The following is a 19,546-nucleotide window of genomic DNA, read 5'->3' on the forward strand; positions in this document are numbered from 1 at the left end:
AGAAGAAAATGTAGGCAGCATACACATGATGAAGCTTGCATTGCAGAAGGCTTTTAGATCAGTGATTCTCCACTGAGACACTCTTAACTTTTTTCACTACCAGCAGTGTTGATGCTATGATTTTATTAACAACGTAATGGATTTTTTTCTTCATATTTCTACCAAGTAGCACATAAGTAGTTTCAAATATTCTTTAGCTTTTACCTTTGGTGAAATGCCCAGTAGGTTCTAAGATGTAAAAGCTAAATAGAATGTTCTGGGAATTACGTTCTATCGGTAAATCATCTTACCATCCCTTAGTAAGAAATGTGAATGGTTCATTTGTTTCACAGCTCTCTAGCTCAGTGATATTGCGTATCACTTTGTCTACAGTCCAATTGGAGTGCTAATTTTGTAGTCTCTCTGCTAGCATAAAATATCGAAAATGATTATTGTTATAACAGTTTTACTGGTAGCTAAGTAAGCATGCAGTCAATAATATTCTTTCCAGACACTCTCCATAACGGTTTGTAATAGTAAGCCATCTCATTGAGTTGTGCAGATCCAAAGTCCACAGTTTACTGATGGTCGAGTTGAAACAGGACAATTGAGGAGCATACCAAAGTTAAAAAAAAACCTTAGACTAGTGTTTAATTGAACTTTCATATGCATTAGGTCTAGGGTTTTTCATAAACATTTTCCCTTGCCTATCTATGGCATACTGTAATAAGGTTAATGCTGAACAGTATTTCAGTGCCCATACTTAAGCCTGCTAAATTACACGGGTTGATGAATAACAAATGTTACTAGCACAATTTTGTAGGTAGTTATTCTGAAAAAGCATTAAAGGGAAGCTGTAACAGGTTCAGTCGCGCTCTGAGTATACAGAGCGGCCGCTGTAACCACGCTTCCAGCCCTGACTGTATATTCAGAGCGGTGACTGCATCGGCCCCACCCCTATGACTGAATACCATATGCTGGCAGGGAGAATAAAGATTATTTTCTCCCCACTGCGTTTGGCTGCGAGCAGGCGCCGGACACCATCATAGCGCTGTTCACCTGCAGATTTACCGCATATCTGCAGGTTTACAGCATTATTCCTTCTGACAGGTTCCCTTTAAAGGGAATCTGTCGGAAGATTTTTGCTATGTAATTTGAGTGCAGCATAATACAGGGCAAGAGAGCCTGATTCCCTGATGTCACTTACTGGACTACTTGGTGTAGGTATGATCGTCCCTGTTTTCTCTGTTGCAGATGTAGCACTGGTCAGAATGCTGAGCTGTGTATAACCCTGCCCACGCCAGTGATTGGCAGATATCTGTGTACTTTCCAAAATGGGGTCAATTGTGGGGGTTTCTATTGTTTAGGCACATCAGGGGCTCTGCAAACGCAACATGATGCCCGCAGAACATTCCATCAAAGTCTGCATTCCAAAATGACGCTCCTTCCCTTCTGAGCTCTCCCATGCTCCCAAACAGTGGTTCTCCCCCCCACTTATGCGGTATCGGTGTACTCAGGACAAATTGGACAACAACTTTTGTGGTTCAATTTCTCCTGTTAGCCTTGTGAAAATAAAAAATAGCGGGCTAAAAAATCAATTTTGAGCAAAAAAAAAAAATGATTTTTTTATTTTCACTGCTCTGTGTTATAAACTTCTGTGAAGCACTTGGGGGTTCAAAGTGCTCACCACACATCTAGATAAGTTCCTTCGGGGGTCTAGTTTCCAAAATCGTGTCACTTGTGGGTGAGCTCTAATGTTTAGGCACACAGGGGCTCTCCAAACGCGACATGGTGTCCGCTAACGATTGGAGCTAATTTTCCATTCAAAAAGTCAAATGGCGCTCCTTCCCTTCTGAGCCCTGCCGTGTGCCCAAACAGTGGTTTATGACCACATATGAGGTATCGGTGTACTCAGGAGAAATTGCCCAACAAATTTTAGGATCCATTTTATCCTGTTGCCCATGTGAAAATGAAAAATCTGAGACTAAATAACATTTTTGTGACAAAAAGTACTTTTTTTTATTACGGATCAATTTGTGAAGCACCTGGGGGTTCAAAGTGCTCACTGTGCATCTAGATAAGTTCCTTGGAGGGTCTAGTTTCCAAAATGGGGTCACTTGTGGGGGAGTTCCAATGTTTAGGCGCACAGTGGCTCTCCTAACGCGACATTGCAACCGCTAAATATTCAAGCATATTTTCCATTCAAAAAGTGAAATGGCGCTCCTTCCCTTCTGAGCCCTGCCGTGCGCCCAAACAGTGGTTTATGACCACATATGAGGTATCGGTGTACTCAAGAGAAATTGCCCAACAAATTTTAGGATCCATTTTATCTTGTTACCCATGTGAAAATGAAAACACTGATGCTAAAAGAAAAATTTTTTTGGAAAAATTAAAATGTCCATTTTTTCCTTCCACATTGCGTTAGTTCCTGTGAAGCACCTGAAGGGTTAATAATCTTCTTGAATGTAGTTTTGAGTATCTTGAGGGGTGCAGTTTTTAGAATGGTGTCAATTTTGGGTATTTTCTGCCATATAGACCCCTCAAAGTGACTTCAAATGTGAGGTGGTCCCTAAAAAAATGGTTTTGTAAATTTTGTTGTAAAAATGAGAAATCGCTGGTCAAATTTTAACCCTTATAACTTCCTAACAAAAAAATTTTGTTTCCAAAATTGTGCTGATGTAAAGTAGACATGTGGGAAATGTTATTTATTAACTATTTTGTGTCACATAACTCTCTGGTTTAATAGAATAAAAATTCAAAATTTGAAAATTGCAAAATTTTCACCAAATTTCCGTTTTTTTCACAAATAAACACAAAAATTATCAACCTAAATTTACCACTAACATGAAGCCCAATATGTCACGAAAAAACAGTATCAGAATCGCTAGGATGCGTTGAAGCGTTCCTGAGTTATTACCTCATTAAGGGACACTGGTCATAATTGCAAAAAATGGCCAGGTCATTAAGGTCAAAATAGGCTGGGTCATGAAGGGGTTAAATAAAAAAGAACCTATACATGTTTGGTATCAGCAAACTCGTAATGACCTCGAGAATCATAATTGTAGGTCAGCTTTAGGATTTAGTGAACATGGTAAAAAAAAAAAAAAAAAAAACCAATTGTGGAATTGCACATTTTTTGCAATTTCAACCACACTTGGAATTTTTTTTCCTATTCTCCGTTTTACAGTACACTGTGTGGTAAAACCAATGGTGTTGTCCCGCAAGAAAAAACAAGCCCTCACACGACCATAGTGATAGAAAAATAGAAATGTTATGGATTTGGGAAGATGAGCAAATAACGAAAAAGCAGAAAATGGAAAATCCAAGGTGGTGAAGGGGTTAACAAACTTGTCAAGAAGGCCTTCATTGCATCCCATACCATGCTTATATGTGCCGAGTCCAAATTAATGGGAAAAAATCCCTTTAGTTGCCCACTGACATTAATTTTATGCCAAAAAGGATTAAGCCTCAGTCCCTGATAAAATCTAGACCTCATCGGATCCACCTGTAGCTGAAACCTTAGAGGAGAGTGATATGATAACAACTTAGGAGAATATTCTATATTAACATGCCCCAGAATCATGGAAGGATTATAGTACAAAATGAATTCTTGAAAGGGATTGATATGTCAATGAGTCATTTTTATCATAGGTACACTTCAACTGTGAGAGACAGAATCTAAAAATAAAAATCTGAAAATCACATTGTATTATTTTTAAATAACTAAATAGCATTTTATTGCATGAAATAAGTATTTGGTTACCTACCAACCAGCAAGAATTCTGGCTCTCACAGACCTGTTGTTTTTTGAGAAGCCCTCCCACTCTGCACACATTTCCTGTGTTAATTGCACCTGTTTTAACTCATTACCTGTATAAAAAACACCTGTCCACGCACTCAATCAATGACACTCCAACCTCTCCACCATTGCAAAAACCAAAGAGCTGTCTAAGGACAGCAGGGACAAAATTGTAGGCCTGCCAAGGCTGGGATGGACTACAGGACAATAGGCAAACAGCTTGGTGAGAAGGCAACAACTGTTGGCACAATTATTAGAAAATGGAAGAAACACAAGATGACTGTCAATATTCCTCAGACTGGGGCTCCATGCAAGATCTTGCCTCGTGGGGTAAGGATGATTTTGAGAAAGGTCAGGAATGAGCCCGAAACTACACCAGAGGACCTGGTCAATGACCTGAAGAGAGCTCAGACCATAGTCTCAAACATTACTGTTATTAACACAATACGCCGTCATGGATTAAAATTCTACACGACACGCAAGGTCCCCCTGCACATGCCAGGCCCGATTGAAGTTCGTCCGTGACCATCTAGATGATCCAGCAGAGGCATGGGAGGTTATGTGATTAGATCAGACAAAAGTAGAACTTTTTGGCATCAACTCTACTCTCCGTGTTTGGAGGAAGAAGGAGGATAAGTAGAACCCCAAGAACAACGTCCAACTGTGAAGCATGGAGGGGGAAACATCATACTTTGCAGCTGCTTTTCTGCAAAGGGGACATTACGACTGCACCTTATTGAAAGGAGGATGGAAGGGGTCATGTATTGAGAGATTTTGGCCAACAACATCCTTCCCTCAGTAAGAACATTGAAGTATTCCAGCATGATAATAACCCTAAACACACAGTCAGGGCAGCTAAGGAATGGCTCCTTAAGAAGCACTGTATGCAGGAGTGGGCCAAAATCCCTGCTTCAGTGTGTGCAAACTTGGTCAAGAACTACAGGAAACATATTTCCTTACCAAATATTAAGTTCTGTTTTTTTATTGTATCAAATACTTATTCAATGAAATTAAATGCAAATTAATTATGCAAAAACCATACAATGTGATTTTGATTTTTTAAAGATTCTTTCTCACAGTTGGTGTACCTACGTTAAAAATTACAGACCTCTCCATTCATTGTAGCTGGCAAAATCGGCAGTTTATTAAATACTTATTTTCCCCACTGTATATTGATAAATTCTCCCATAATTATTAGAACAGTATATGGACAGTCTGTTAATTTCGTCAGTATTTTTTAAGCGGATTGTTAGGCTATGTGCACACGCTGCGGATTCACCATCGGATTTTTCTGTGCGGATCTGCAGGTAAAACCGCAGGTAAAATGACCTGCGGAATGGCCAGCGGTTTTCCCCTGCGGGTTGACACCTGGACAATGGAATAGGTGGCAAACCGCAGCGGAATCCGCAGAAAGAATTGACATGTCAGTTCTTTCTGCGGATTCAAAACTGCAGCTTTTCCGCAGTGAAAAAACTGCAGCATGTGCACAGCGGATTGTAAATCCCATAGACTTACATGCTACTGTACACGGTCTGCAGAACTGCTGCGGATCCGCAGAGGCCAAATCCGCAGCGGATCCGCAGCATGTGCACATACCCTCAGAGTAAGAAGGGGGAACAATGGCACATTCAAAATGAGAGATTAAGCAACAGACATCTACAAACCTCCCTTCATCATCTTTGAAGCTGCTTATGCTTTTAAAGTGAATACTTTTATGCATTATAAGACTGACTTTCCTAGAGTAGGTGGAATAGAAAGAGTGCAGTTCAAACCCTATCCAGGAATTGTGCATTAAATTAATAAGATCTTTTGTCATATTCGTCTCCTGTAGCCCTATTATTGCCAGGTTGATAGATTCGACATATTCAAATGTTGCGTGTTTTTTGTATTTTATATTCAAAGATATAAAATTAACTGTTAGACCCAGTTACTAAGGTTCTGAATAAAGGCAACTGTTATTGTCAAAGTCATCCATTCCAGATATTTTACCAAACTTGAGCCAAACTTCAGCATGTTTGCACATCAGATAGGCTCCCCCCTCCCCCTCAACACAGCTAACAAACCCCTCCTACTTACCTCTCTCAAAGAGTATGAATCTACCCTTACCAGTAAGGGATGGAGTAAAAGCAGCTCACAACCATTTGGTGCATGCTTCACAATAATAAATACCAGAAATAAAATATTCTTTATCAATTGTCTCCTACACAGAGTCCGCCACACTAAACATAAACCATATAACTTGCATATATTGCATCATTAACCATAACACACTATTACAACATCTGCCTCTCCACTTACATCTCTATACCTCTGGCCACGGAACGCACAGGTGCCATCTTGGATGTCTGATGTCGCCGCTTCATCCTCCTTGCTGATCTTTCTGCTTCTGGCCAGCCCTGAAAAACCACCTTCAGCCTCCAGAAACAGTCAGGATAGGAGTCTTTTCTCCCCGAAATTGCATCTCAGGATGTGTCTTACAGCATGACTGCAGTGGGAGCTCTCTTGAGACACATCCTCACTGCATGTACGAAAGGCCATGCAACTCCAAGCAATCACTACTTTAGTGGAATTGCTATATGAATAAAGACTGTACACAAATACATCGAATATACGAAAGAGTACTGCACCCTGGCCAACAACATAGCAGAAGTGCTAAAGTGCACACAGAAACCATGTAAAAGTTGGACACATCAGAATTAATCAGGAACAACCCCCCCCCCCCGTATCATCATGTGAGTTGCTTCTTCAGGGGGAACTGGTATAGCTGATAAAACATCATTTATCTTTAAAAAATACCCTGGTTTAGGGAGAGAGGGAAAAAAGACAAGTGTGGCGCTTCTTCTGAGCATAATACGTTTTTACCAACAGTGAAAAAAAGCGCCACATGCACTTGGAGTTTTTTTTTACGTAGAATGATAAAACATCATGTTATGTAACAATCTGTTGTTATCAGTGAAGTACCATGGTAATCCAAAGGATATACCATAAAAATCTTACAAGTTAGATCTCTTCGACCACCATTCCACCTATTGAGTTCTAGGGAAGAGGCAGCGCATTAGCATGAATCACTCCATTCAGTTTTATGAGAGTTATAGAAGCAATTCAGCAATTGTGGCGTACTGAGAAATTCTGAGATGTGTGTTCCAAAGGTGGAACACCCACTCCTAGCTGACTTTTATAGTATGAAAGCTGTAAATGTCCATTAGACAGGGTTCTATAATTTTACAAAAGTCACTATGAAAAATTGGACACTGATGAAAATAAAATAATATGCTCATTAATGAACATTTTTGTTTTTTAGATGCTGGAAAAATTAAAAGACAGATGGATGCACACTGGTTTATGGGAGAGTTTAGAACAGATCAAGACGGTTATTAAAGAGCCTCAAGGAGGAGATAAAATGGACTTTGATAAATTACTGCAGACATATTACGATGCCATACGTTTTAAGGGAGTGAAGGGTGAGTGCCGCAAAGAAAAGCTGATCATTTATGAAAGCATAGTATATATGTTTACATACCCCCAAAAAATATAAGGCCAAGACAATTGCAATAACTCACATATCTTGTACTCCATAAGATTGTGTACTGTATATGCAGCTGTTGCACCCCAAATACATTAATAGTTAAGACTTTGGAAGACTGTTTAACCTCTAACATTGTGCCAAAATCAGCTGATTTTGGGGGGCGGGGGGGGGATTGGCTAACAGTCTGTGTATGCAGGCCTGTCATCTCTCTCCCCACATACAGGTGCTTCTCACAAAATTAGAATTTCATCAAAAAGTTAATTTATTTCAGTTCTTCAATACAAAATGTGAAAGTCATATATTATATAAAGTCATTACAGAGTGATCTATTTCAAGTGTTTATTTCTGTCAATGTTGATGATTATGGCTTACTGCCAATGAAAACCCAAAATTCATTATCTCAGTAAATTAGACTACTTTATAACACCAGCTTGAAAAATGATTTTAAAATCCAAAAAGTGACCTACTGAAATGTATGTTTAGTAAATGAACTCAATACTTGGTCGGGGCTCCTTTTGCATCAATTCTTGCATCAATGCAGCATGACATGGAGGCGACCAGCCTGTGGCACTGCTGAGGTGTTATGGAAGGCCCAGGTTGCTTTGATAGCAGCCGTCAGCTCGTCTGCATTGTTGGGTCTGGTGTCTCTCATCTTCCTCTTGACAATACCCCATAGATTCTCTATGGGGTTTAGGTCAGGTGAGTTTTCTGGCCAATGAAGCACAGTGATATTGTTGTTTTTAAACCAGGTATTGGTACTTTTGACGGTGTGGACAGGTGCCAAGTCCTGCTAAAGAATGAAATTTCCATCTCCAAAAAGGTTGTCGGCATAGGGAAGCATGAAGTGCTCTAAAATTTCTTGGTAGGCTGCTGCTCTGACTTTGGTGTTGATAAAACACAGTGGACCTACACCAGCAGATGACATAGCTCCCCAAATCATCACTGATTGTGGACACTTCACACTAGACCTCAAGTATTTTGGATTATGTACCTCTCCACTCTTCCTCCAGACTTTGTGACCTTAATTTCCAAATGAAATGCAAAATTTACTTTCATCTGAAAGCAACGCCTTGGACCACTGAGCAACAGTCCAGTTCCTTTTCTCCTTGGCCCAGGTAAGATGCTTCTGCCGTTGTCTACTGGCCATGATTGGCTTGACACAAGAAATGTGACACTTGTAGCCCATGTCCTTGATATGTCTGTGTGTTGTGACTCTTGAAGCAATGACTCCAGCAGCAGTCCACTCCTTGTGAATCTCCCCAAATTTTTGAATGACCTTTTCTTAACAATCCTTTCAAAGCTGCGGTTATCCCGGTTGCTTGTGCACCTTTTTCTACTACATATTTCCCTTCCACTCAACTTTCCATTAATATGCTTGGATTTAACACTCTGTGAACAGCCAGCTTCTTTAGCAATGACCTTTTCTGGCTTACCCTCCTTGTGGAGTGTGTCAATGACTTCCTTCTGGACATCTGTCAAGTCAGCAGTCTTCCCCATGATTGTGGAGCCTACTGAAACAGACTAAGGGACCTTTTTAAAAGCTTAGGAAGTCTTTGCAGGTGTTTTTTGTTAATTATTCTAATTTCCTGAGACAATGACTTTTGTGTTTTCATTGGCTGTAAGCCATAATCATCAAAATTAACAGAAATAGACAACATGGAAGAAAATCCAAGACCTCATAAACTCTCATAAACTCAACTTTTTTCTTCCACAAAACCTTCAGCAGATGTTCAGATATCCCAGAACTCTCCTCTTCTGGAAAACTAGCCATATATATCATAACCTCAACCAGGATACTCACTTTTCACACACTCCTAACCTAAAAGCTTGGGAAACGGAATAGAACACTAACATCACAACTGACCTCCTACACACAACTTTTAAGTCTATCTACTCCTTCATCCCTAGTTCATCTCTTGTAGAAACCCACTACAAAATATATACTCGTTGGTATTACACCCCTCTTAAACAACATAAAATTAAAAATACAAACTCCCCCTTATGCTGGAGAAATTGTCAAGCTACTGGAAGTTTAACGCATATCTTCTGGAGCTGTCCACATCTTAAAAACTTTTGGCGTGCACTAGGAATCCTAATTAATAATATTACTAACCTGAAATTACAACTATATCCGGAACTAGTACTCCTGGTTGGCCTAGACACCATCCCACATATATATAGACCTATAGTCTCGCATATATTACTTACAGCGAAAAACTACATTGCCGCCCCTTGGAGAGACCCTATTCCCCCAACACTAGACAAAGTAATGGACAAAATCTCCTCTCACAACACGTATGAATACACGTTCGCCCTTAGGAACAATATCTTACAAAAATACTCAAAAAAATGGAACCACTGGAACCGTTTTATGTCTTCAACTAATTTACCCAATATGCCTTCAGGATCCTAACATTGTATTACTTGGACCTAATCGATTAGTATGAATGATCTTCATCAGAAGAACTTATACCCCATCATGGCAAACAGACTTTTGTTCCAACACATAGCGGGCATAACCACCTACCCTTCTACCCAATAAACCCATCCCTTTCCTTCTTTTAAAAACACTAATGTTTCCATCCATGTAAATAGTTGTGTTACGACACCAATTCTAAATATGAGACCAGCATAAGTCTTTTCTTTATCTTATGCTCCTTATACCTCTAGATACAAAATTTCTAAATGTGAATTATCAACTAATTATCAGTTTTCATATGGTTTATATTACTTCTGAATTTGTTATAACTGTATAACTACACTTTATTGTAACTTATTTTGAATTTACTCAAGTTCAACGAATACTTCTTCTTTGCATGTTAAAATGATTTTATTCAATAAAAATTAATTGAATATAAAATTAACAGAAATAAACACTTGAAATAGATCACTCTGTTTGTAATGACTATATATAATAATGTATATGAGTTTCAGTTTTTGTATTGAAGAACTGAAATAAATTAAGTTTTTGATGATATTCTAATTTTGTGAGAAGCACCTGTATGTTGTTGGAGGGTATTGGGATTTACGATTTCAGGTAGGCATTAGGTAGCGTTCACACAGGCACTGGATTTTTGTGTCAAAACAATGTGACAGTTATTTTCACAGGTTGCACAGCACCAAAAAACAAAACCATAAACACAAATTCCCTTGCCTTGTTCAGGCGCTAGCTCAGTGGTCCCCAACCTTTCTGACCTTGAGAGCCACATTCAGCTTAGAGAGAGGGTCACGAGCCACATTCAGCACTGAGAGAGAGTCGCAAGCAACATTCAGCTCCCTCCCTCTTCAAAGTAGTGTCAACCAAAGCCCCATTACAGGTATAATGATAACCAAAGCTTTTCCACAGAAATCACTCCAAAGCAGTACACTGAGATCCAGGAGTTCACACAATACCTCCACTGAGTATTCTTCCATCAAGGACTCCCAAAACACTGTCACATCCAGCTTTGAGCACCTCCTCTAACAGGTAGTATCATCCTCCAGCGTACCATACCTAAAACATCTCTAAACCCCTAAGACCAGTAAATGTGCAACCAGATCTACACTTCTGTGCTGGGCTGCTCACAAAATTCACCATTTTGAGATGTGCACTTCACACCTGTTTGCTAGACCTGGAGCTAATGCACCAAGCTGGCGGACAGTCGCGAGCCACAATTCATGGGACCGCAAGCCACATGTGGCTCCCGAGCTACAGGTTGGGGACCCCTGCGCTAGCTAAACAAAATAGGCCCTGGCTACTCATAGACAGCTGAGCTAGTCCCAGTTCAGTCAAGCAAAGCAGCTATTTATAGCAACCACTGATAACTGCAGTTTGGTGCACTTGACCTGTGCAGTCTCTTTCCAGAGAGAGATTCTGGCTTGTGTATCTCTCTATTGCTCCAATACTATCCAGCCTTGTCAGCTTCCCCCTGCTGACTGAATAAGGTGAACACCTAGCCTGGTTATATGCAGAGCCAGCCAGGTGCACCTAAACAGAACCTGTAGAGCTAAGATTTAACCCTAGCCTACCTGTTTTTTATAACGGAAAGAAGGGTCCAGTCTTCTAAACTTCCAACAGTCGATCCTTTTGTACTCTGGATGACTCCACTGGTAGCGACTGTGTCATGAAGAAAACAGGAGCGCTCACTCAAGCATTTCTGTGTGTGGTGGAGTTGGGAGGAATGGTTGATTGGTGTCAGCCAAATGATTGTTTGGCTATCTATTGTGTATAGTGGCCTTAGTACTTTATCCCAGTTTGTACTTTCTTTTTCAGATGGCGCCCTCCTGATTGCAGTCTGCAGAGGTAAAGTGAGCGAAGGACTAGACTTTTCTGATGACAATGCCCGCGCTGTTGTAACAGTAGGAATTCCTTTTCCAAATGTTAAAGATCTACAAGTAAGTTTACTCTCAAAGGCAGTAATTTGACTTTTTTATTAATAATTGATTCTATTGATAATAGTAAGAAGAACATGCAAATAATCCTTAATCTATGGAGCATCTTATAGGGGCAGCATATTGGGGCATAATCTATGGAGCATCTTGTGGGGCAGCATATGGGGGAATAATCTATGGAGCATCTTATAGGGTCAGCATATGGGGGAATAATCTATGCAGCATCTTATGGAGGCAGCCTATGGGGGAATAATCTGTGGAGCATCTTATAGGGGCAGCATATTGGGGCATAATCTATGGAGCATCTTATGGGGGCAGCATATTGGGGCATAATCTATGGAGCATCTTATGGGGGCAGCATATGGGGGCATAATCTATGGAGCATCTTATGGGGCAGCATATTGGGGAATAATCTATGGAGCATCTTATAGGGGCAACAAATAGGGGAATAATCTATTGAGCATCTTATGGGGGCATCATATGGGGGAATAATCTATGCATCATATTGTGGCATAATCTATGAAGCATCATATGGGGGAATAATCTATGGAGCATCTTATAGGGGCACCATATTGGGGCATAATCTATGGAGCATCTTAAGGGGGCAGCATATTGGGGCATAACCTATAGAGCATCTTATGGGGGCATAATCTATGGAGCATCTTATGGGGGCAGCATATGGGGCCTATTCTATGGAGCATTTTATGGGGCCATAACCTTTATAGAACAGCATATGGGGCATGCTATTCTAGGGAGCATCTTATGGGGCCATTATTAACCTTTGTGCAGCATTATATGGGGTGTATTTTGTATGGAGCATCTTATGGGGCCATCATGAACTGTATGGAGCATTATATGTGGCTCCTGATTCAATATGGATATTCAAAAACATTTAACCTACTGATGTCTCAATTAATTTTACTTGTATTGGTATCATTTTTATTTTTGAAATTTACCAGTAGCTGCTGCATTTTCCACCCTAGGCTTATACTCAAGTCAATAAGTTTTCCCAGTTTCTTGTATCAAAATTTTTTGGGGGGTCGGCTTATACTCGGGTCGGCTTATACTCGAGTATATATGGTATTTCTTAAAACAAATCTATATTTATGTATGTATGTATGTGTGTGTATATATATATATATATATATATATATATATATATATATATACACAATGGATACGGAAAGTATTCAGACCCCTTCAAATTTTTCACACTTTGTTTCATTGCAGCCATTTGGTAAATTCAAAAAAAGTTCATTTTTTTCTCATTAATGTACACTGCACCCAATTTTGACTGAAAAAAGCAGAAATGTAGAAATTTTTGCACATTTATTAAAAAAGAAAAACTGAAATATCACATCGTCATAAGTATTCAGACCCTTTGCTCAGTCACTCATATTTAAGTCACATGTTGTCCATTTCCTCGTGATCTTTCTTGAGATGGTTTTACTCCTACATTGGAGTCCAGCTGTGCTTAATCAAAAACTGATAGGACTTGATTTGTAAAATCACACACTTGTCTATATAAGACCTCACAGTTCACAGTGCATGTCAGACCAAATGAGATTCATGAGGTCAATGGAACTGGCCAAGGAGCTCAGAGACAGAATTGTGGCAAGGCACAGATCTGGCCAAGGTTACAAAAGATTTCTGCAGTACTTAAAGGGAAGGTGCCATCCCAAAACATTTTTTTCAGCAATTGAAAAAATGTAAAGAATTAATGTTTACATTTTCTTAAAAAATATTATCATGTGTTTTTAATTTTGCAAAATATGAAAAATAATTTTAAAAAGTTTGGCATTTCCACTTGTTAACACTAGGGGGAGCAGCTACTGAAATTTGGCACAAAAACCTAGTGTACAACTAGCTCACATTACTGCCCTGCAGTAATTATGGGCAGAATCTGCTGACATGGGTGTGATGTCACTCCTCTCCTCCCCTTCTGGGTGTTTGCTAAGTTGAAAGAGAGGATGACATCTAGGAACACAGTGAGCAGCCATTTTGATGGGGCCTGCAAAGTTACTGACTGTCTTTGCATGCAAAGTCTGGATCAGAACAGGCCATCAATCAGCAGAAATGTGTCCTGGATTTCTGTGGAGCAGACAGTCCATCCATGTGTATAAAACACAGCACTCTATGTACAATCCCTGGCACCGAACAGGGTGCCCCCCATAGACCAGCACACTGCACTCCTAAAATACTCTGTGCTGCTGCCACCCTGCTCCTTCCACCATACATCAGGCTCCTGTCGCCTCGCTTTCACACATCGCCAGGACAGGATCTGAGGAGAGGAATGGGGTCTTTGGTCACTGAGCATGGCAGGCAGCACGGATTCTGGGAGCAGGGTGACAGCAGCACAGAGTATTTCAGGAGAGCAGTGTGCTGGTCTATGGGGGGCACAGAGGGAGAAATATGGGGAGGAGCAGGGTGACAGCACCACAGAAATCCAGGAAACATTTCTGCTGATTGATGGCCTGTTCTCATCCAGACTTTGCATGCAAAGACCACATTCCCCTCCTCAGATCCTGTCCTGGTGATGTGTGAAAGCGAGGTGATAGGCACAGTCTGGGGTGACGCTGGGAAGCAGGATGGGGGGAAATGTAGCCATTCAGTAGCGATAAAAATGAGACCCCTCTCTTCAGCTGCCTCACCAGCCCTCCCCTGACTGCACCTAACTATTACCCCTGACCCGTGTGCAGGTGCTCAGTCAGAACCACCCTAGAATGGGTCCCCTTTTAGCAGATAATACTGCCATAGTGTTCTCACATAATACTACCATATACTTCACACATAATACCGCCATATAGTTCATACACAATACCACCATGTAGTTCACAAATAAATCCAGCAGGGTGACAGCAGCACAGAGTATTTCAGGAGAGCAGTATCACACTGGATATGATTAGATACACGGCTCAGCAGTCAGTATCACACAGGATAGGATTAGATACACGGATCAGCAGACAGTATCACACAGGAGAGGATTAGATACACAGCTCAGCAATCAGTATCACACAGGTTAGGATTAGATGTCCAGCAGATGGCCAAGTGTTTTGAAACAGCAGGGAGCAGCTCCTCCTATGTTTTGCAAGAGCAGGGGCTGCAGCTGGTCGAGTGTTTTGGAAAGAGCAGCTCGGTCTCCAGCAGCTCGTCCTGGTTCTTCTCCTGCAGCTGGTATGTGCAGAGTGAACATCCAAGCCGTTATGCTGGAACAGTACAGCATCCAGGGCTTGCAATGGAGTGTAAATGGAGCTAAAAGGAACGCACTGAGCTCTAATATGATGGTGCCTGGCCACACCTACAGCTGTGAATTGAGCTGCCCACAGAGGCGTGCCCAGTTCACTCCTGATGCTGCTGCAATGAAAGAGATAGGGTCGGAAGCCGACTGTTATGTCTTATGCCCCGGGACTGCCGTAAATAAGCATGGAAAGTGTCGTTCAGCAGCCAGCAAAGTAAGATGGCAGCCCCCAGTGGCTGCATTAATACGGTACAAAAAACAAACCATACACACCACTGAGTCAAGCTTAGGGGACAATATCTTTTTATACTATTTTCTTTTTTACATTAAATTATGAAAAAACACGGCACCTTCCCTTTAAGGTTCCTAAGAGCACAGTAGCCTCCATAATCCTTAAATGGAAGAAATTTGGGACCACAAGAAGTCTTCCTAGACCTGGCTGTCCAGCCAAACTGAGCAAACATGGGAGAAGAGCCTTGGTGAGAGAGGTAAAGAATAACTACAAGATCACTGTGGCTGAGCTCCATGATGCAGTAGGGAGAAAGTTCCACAAAGTTAACTATCACTGCAGCCCTCCACCAGTCGGGCCTTTATTGCAGAGTGGCCCGATGGAAGCCTCTCCTCAGTGCAAGACATACGAAAGCTAGCATAGAGTTTTCAAAAAAAACACATGAAGGACTCCCAGACTATGAGAAATAAGAGTCTCTGGTCTGATGAGACGAAGATAGAACTTTTTGGTGATAATTCTAAGCAGTATGTGTGGAGAAAACCAGGCACTGCTCATCACCTGCCCAATACAATCCCAACAGTGAGACATGGTGGTGACAGCATCATGCTATGGGGGAGTTTTTCAGCTGCAGGAACAGGATGACTGGTTGCAATTGAAGGACACATGAATGCGGCCAAGTACAGAGATATCCTGGATGAAAACCTCTTCCAGAGTGCTCTGAACCTCAGACTTGGGCGAAGGTTCAACTTCCAACAGGACAATGACCCTAAGCACACAGCTAAAATAACAAAGGAGTGGCTTCAGAACAACTCTGTGACCATTCTTTACTGTCCCAGCCAGAGCCCTGAGCTAAACCTAAAATGGCTGTCCACCAACGTTCACCATCCAACCTGACGGAACTGGAGAGGATCTGCAAGGGAGAATGGCAGAGGATCCCTAAATCCAGGTGTGAAAAACTGGTTGCATCATTACCAAGAAGACTCATGGCTGTACTAGCTCAAAAGGGTGCTTCTACTCAATACTGAGCAAAGGGTCTGAATACTTATGACCATGTAATATTTCAGTTTTTCTTTTTTTAATAAATTTGCAAAAATTTCTACATTTCTTTTTTTGTTTTTTTTTTCAGTCAAGATGGGGTGCAGAGTGTACATTAATGAGAAAAAATTGAACTTTTTTGAATGCGACAAGATCTCGATCTGCGCATGCGCTGACCCCGGCGACCATTTTCCCAGAGTCCACCGCAAAGTAAACCATGGAAATACGGGGGCTCAGGGCTTTCACAAAATGTCAGCGGAGCCTGCGCACCACCAAACACCCGCAGCGTTGCACATCCAAACACCTCTTTCTCCCAGTCTGATGTCCGCATCATCGCCGCACTCCTGCCTCCGCCAGCAGCAACCTTGGGACCCCGCTTCACAGCAGCCACCACCCCCAATAAGCAATAAGATGCATGGATTGTAAGAAGCACCACCATTTTATTAATAAAAAGATTTTTTCCTATTTTTCTTCTCAAAATATGGGGTGCGTCTTATAAACCACAAAATACGGTATTTAGCTGTTTATTATACACTGTGCAACCATGCTTACCCCCTCCACATCCTGCAATGGGGATCAGCACAAGCATTCAAATGCTCTCACTTTCTTCTTCTGACATCTATTGGTCATTTTAATTGACAAAGGGTTTTTCTGCTGATTGAACAATTCCATGGGTAAACCATCAATAATTATGGTGGCAATCAATTTTATGCCCAGTATCTGCTATTTTCAACATCTCAATAGGGATGAGCGAACATTCTTGATGATACTCGGATATCACTCAAGTGTCTGGGTGCTAGGATGTGCTCGTTACTGTGCGAGCATTAGGTGGTGCTCGATTTCAAACTTTAATTCCCGCCCCATATGTTTCACACCTGTTACACAGCCAATAAGCATGCAGGGATTGCCTGCAGACCACTATAATGCTGTAGCTATCTTGGTAGTGGAATTGCTATGATTGGCTGGCCGTGTGACATCATCAGGGGTTATAAAAGAACAGGCACCGCCCTACTCTGCTCACTTATGCCATTGCGCATCTCTGTAGGTCCTTCAATGCCTGCATACAAGGAAAGAGACATAGTGAATTAAAAAAACTATACTACATTTCTAATTGGAAGTATTTGCTAATGTTGTTATTGTTACACCTACTACATATTGGGATAGGATCTTAGAGATGGGAATACCCCTTTAAGTCTATGGAGGAAGAGAAAGTTGCAGGAGCAGGGACAGTGGCAGAATATAGTCTATAGACAGGGATTAGAGCTGTGCAGTCCCTTGCAAAATATATAGCTGCAGCATTTTTTTGTGTGAAAAAATTGAATATATTGTGTGATCCATCAAGTATTATGTGCTTTGTGGTACATTTTGGTGTTACTCCCAAAAAGTGTCAAAAATTTTTTTCTGAATTAAATTACTCACCCATAGAGTATTCCACGCTCTGGGATACATTTTTCTGTTATCTAACACTCCAAAAAATCCTTTCAAAATATTTCTGGGTTAAATTTCTTAGTTATTTTTGCGGACTGCGGACGGGAGAGCCAGGAACTGGTGAGCGGACTGCCGTCCCAGGCCGTCAGCGGAGAAGGGAGTCCATTGAAGAGTTTGGGACCCATCATCGCATCTCGTTCAACCATCGTGCAGTAGTGACAGAATACTTGCCTTGAAGGCGGCAAGAACTGATGGCTGTAACCCGGGTCATGTTCATCAAAATAGAAGGGCAACATCGCTAGTATACAGTGGGTCTGATTACAGAAGGAAGGGAGCAGGATGAATCCTTTCTTAGGAATGAATGGGCCTGGGAGAGGCTCCTTGAGGCGGCTCGAGACAGGCCTACTACCACCCCCAAGAGAGTGCGCTATCCTTGAGGTTACCCACCTCCTATGCGTATTGGGCTCCTGGAATCAGGTGGAGGCAGTCCCCCCCCATCCTCCCACTGTGTGAGTGTAGGAGTACAGCAACTATACTTTAAAAATATTTGAATGCGGCCCGGCAGTTGTTGCCTTTCATGAGTCTATGGATGACCCTCTTTATTTCTTTCCTGGCTTTGCACTGCAAAGCCTTTATAAGTGTAGACGTACATAAACTACACTTTAAAATATTTACGTTACAAATGTATAAACTTTCCTTTGCTGTGTTATGTTTAGAAATAACTTTTGATATGCTAATTACTGTGTCCTCTTATACAGACGTTAACGTTTTTCTACAGTGCGCACAATTTTATACATCTTGCCTCAACGAAGAGTATATTCGGGGGCAACTTTAGAAATTTAGTTCCATTCAGCATAATATCATAATGATAGTTTAGGGACCTAAATGCCCGTAGCAGGTTCTATTTAATGTTTCTTGTTATGAACTGAGTAATTGTACCAAGCAAGACGGAGGATTTTAATACAATCTGTACGGCTATGTGCACACGTTGCGGATTCTGCTGCGTTTCCGCAGCGGTTTTGGCCCTGCGGAAACGCAGCAGTTCCGCAGACATGGCACAGTACCATGTAACCCTATGGCTTTTCAAAACCGCTGTGCTCACGCTGCGGTTTTTTCTGCGCGGTTTTGCTGCGGTTTACAAACCGCAGCTTGTCAATTGTTTGGGCGGTTTCCACAGCGGTTTCACACCTTTAACATAGTAGAGGTGTGAAATCGCAGGGCTAAACTGCAGGCTAAACCGCAGGAAAACCGCAGGTCACTTTACCTGCGGTTTTACCTGCGGATCCACGCGGAAAAACACGCAGGTGAATCTGCAACGTGTGCACATAGCCTAAAATAATTTGAAACTGAATCTTCAATTTATCACATGTCCTATAAATGTGACTGTGTTAATCACATAAAACTAAAATATACAATTGATACAAAACAATAAAGAACATAAATTACACAATCCATGTGTAGACATTTACATCAAAGTGGAGATTATCTGTTACTTTGTGCTGAAGGGCTAATTGTTAATCCTGACAACAGCTCAGATTCTTTCTGCTCTGTGTACCTGCCATCCTGTTCAACTGTCTGCTGCTTGATATGTGAAAAGCACGCACAAAGACAGAGGCCATATACTAATCTCAACATTTTTAGTAACTGTTCCACATGGTGCTGAAAGGTTTGTAGGTCATTGCTTGTTTGTTTACAAGCTGCAATCAAGAATTATAAGTATCTAAAAAGACTGTTCTTTTATGCATAGCATGTATATGTAAAAATTTGTGTGTGTGTTTATATATACAGTGGGGCAAAAAAGTATTTAGTCAGTCAGCAATAGTGCAAGTTCCACCACTTAAAAAGATGAGAGGCGTCTGTAATTTACATCATAGGTAGACCTCAACTATGGGAGACAAACTGAGAAAAAAAAATCCAGAAAATCACATTGTCTGTTTTTTT

The 19,546-nt window shown here is 41.1% G+C and overlaps 1 protein-coding gene across 5 annotated transcripts in view; it reads left to right on the plus strand.

The window, feature by feature from the left end:
- The window catches only part of BRIP1 (BRCA1 interacting DNA helicase 1), a 445,923-nt gene that overhangs the window by 348,845 nt on the left and 77,532 nt on the right, over positions 1-19,546 (plus strand). For all 5 annotated transcript variants that reach the window (XM_073573186.1, XM_073573207.1, XM_073573216.1 and 2 more), the window contains 2 exons: positions 7,080-7,239; positions 11,557-11,678. In XM_073573186.1, the coding sequence (XP_073429287.1) occupies positions 7,080-7,239; positions 11,557-11,678 (282 nt within the window). The remainder of the gene's footprint in view (positions 1-7,079; positions 7,240-11,556; positions 11,679-19,546) is intronic.

The sequence above is a fragment of the Dendrobates tinctorius genome, unplaced genomic scaffold (assembly GCF_039654945.1).
Source record: "Dendrobates tinctorius isolate UK_male_01 unplaced genomic scaffold, ASM3965494v1 ptg000007l, whole genome shotgun sequence".
Taxonomy (NCBI): Eukaryota; Metazoa; Chordata; class Amphibia; order Anura; family Dendrobatidae; genus Dendrobates; species Dendrobates tinctorius.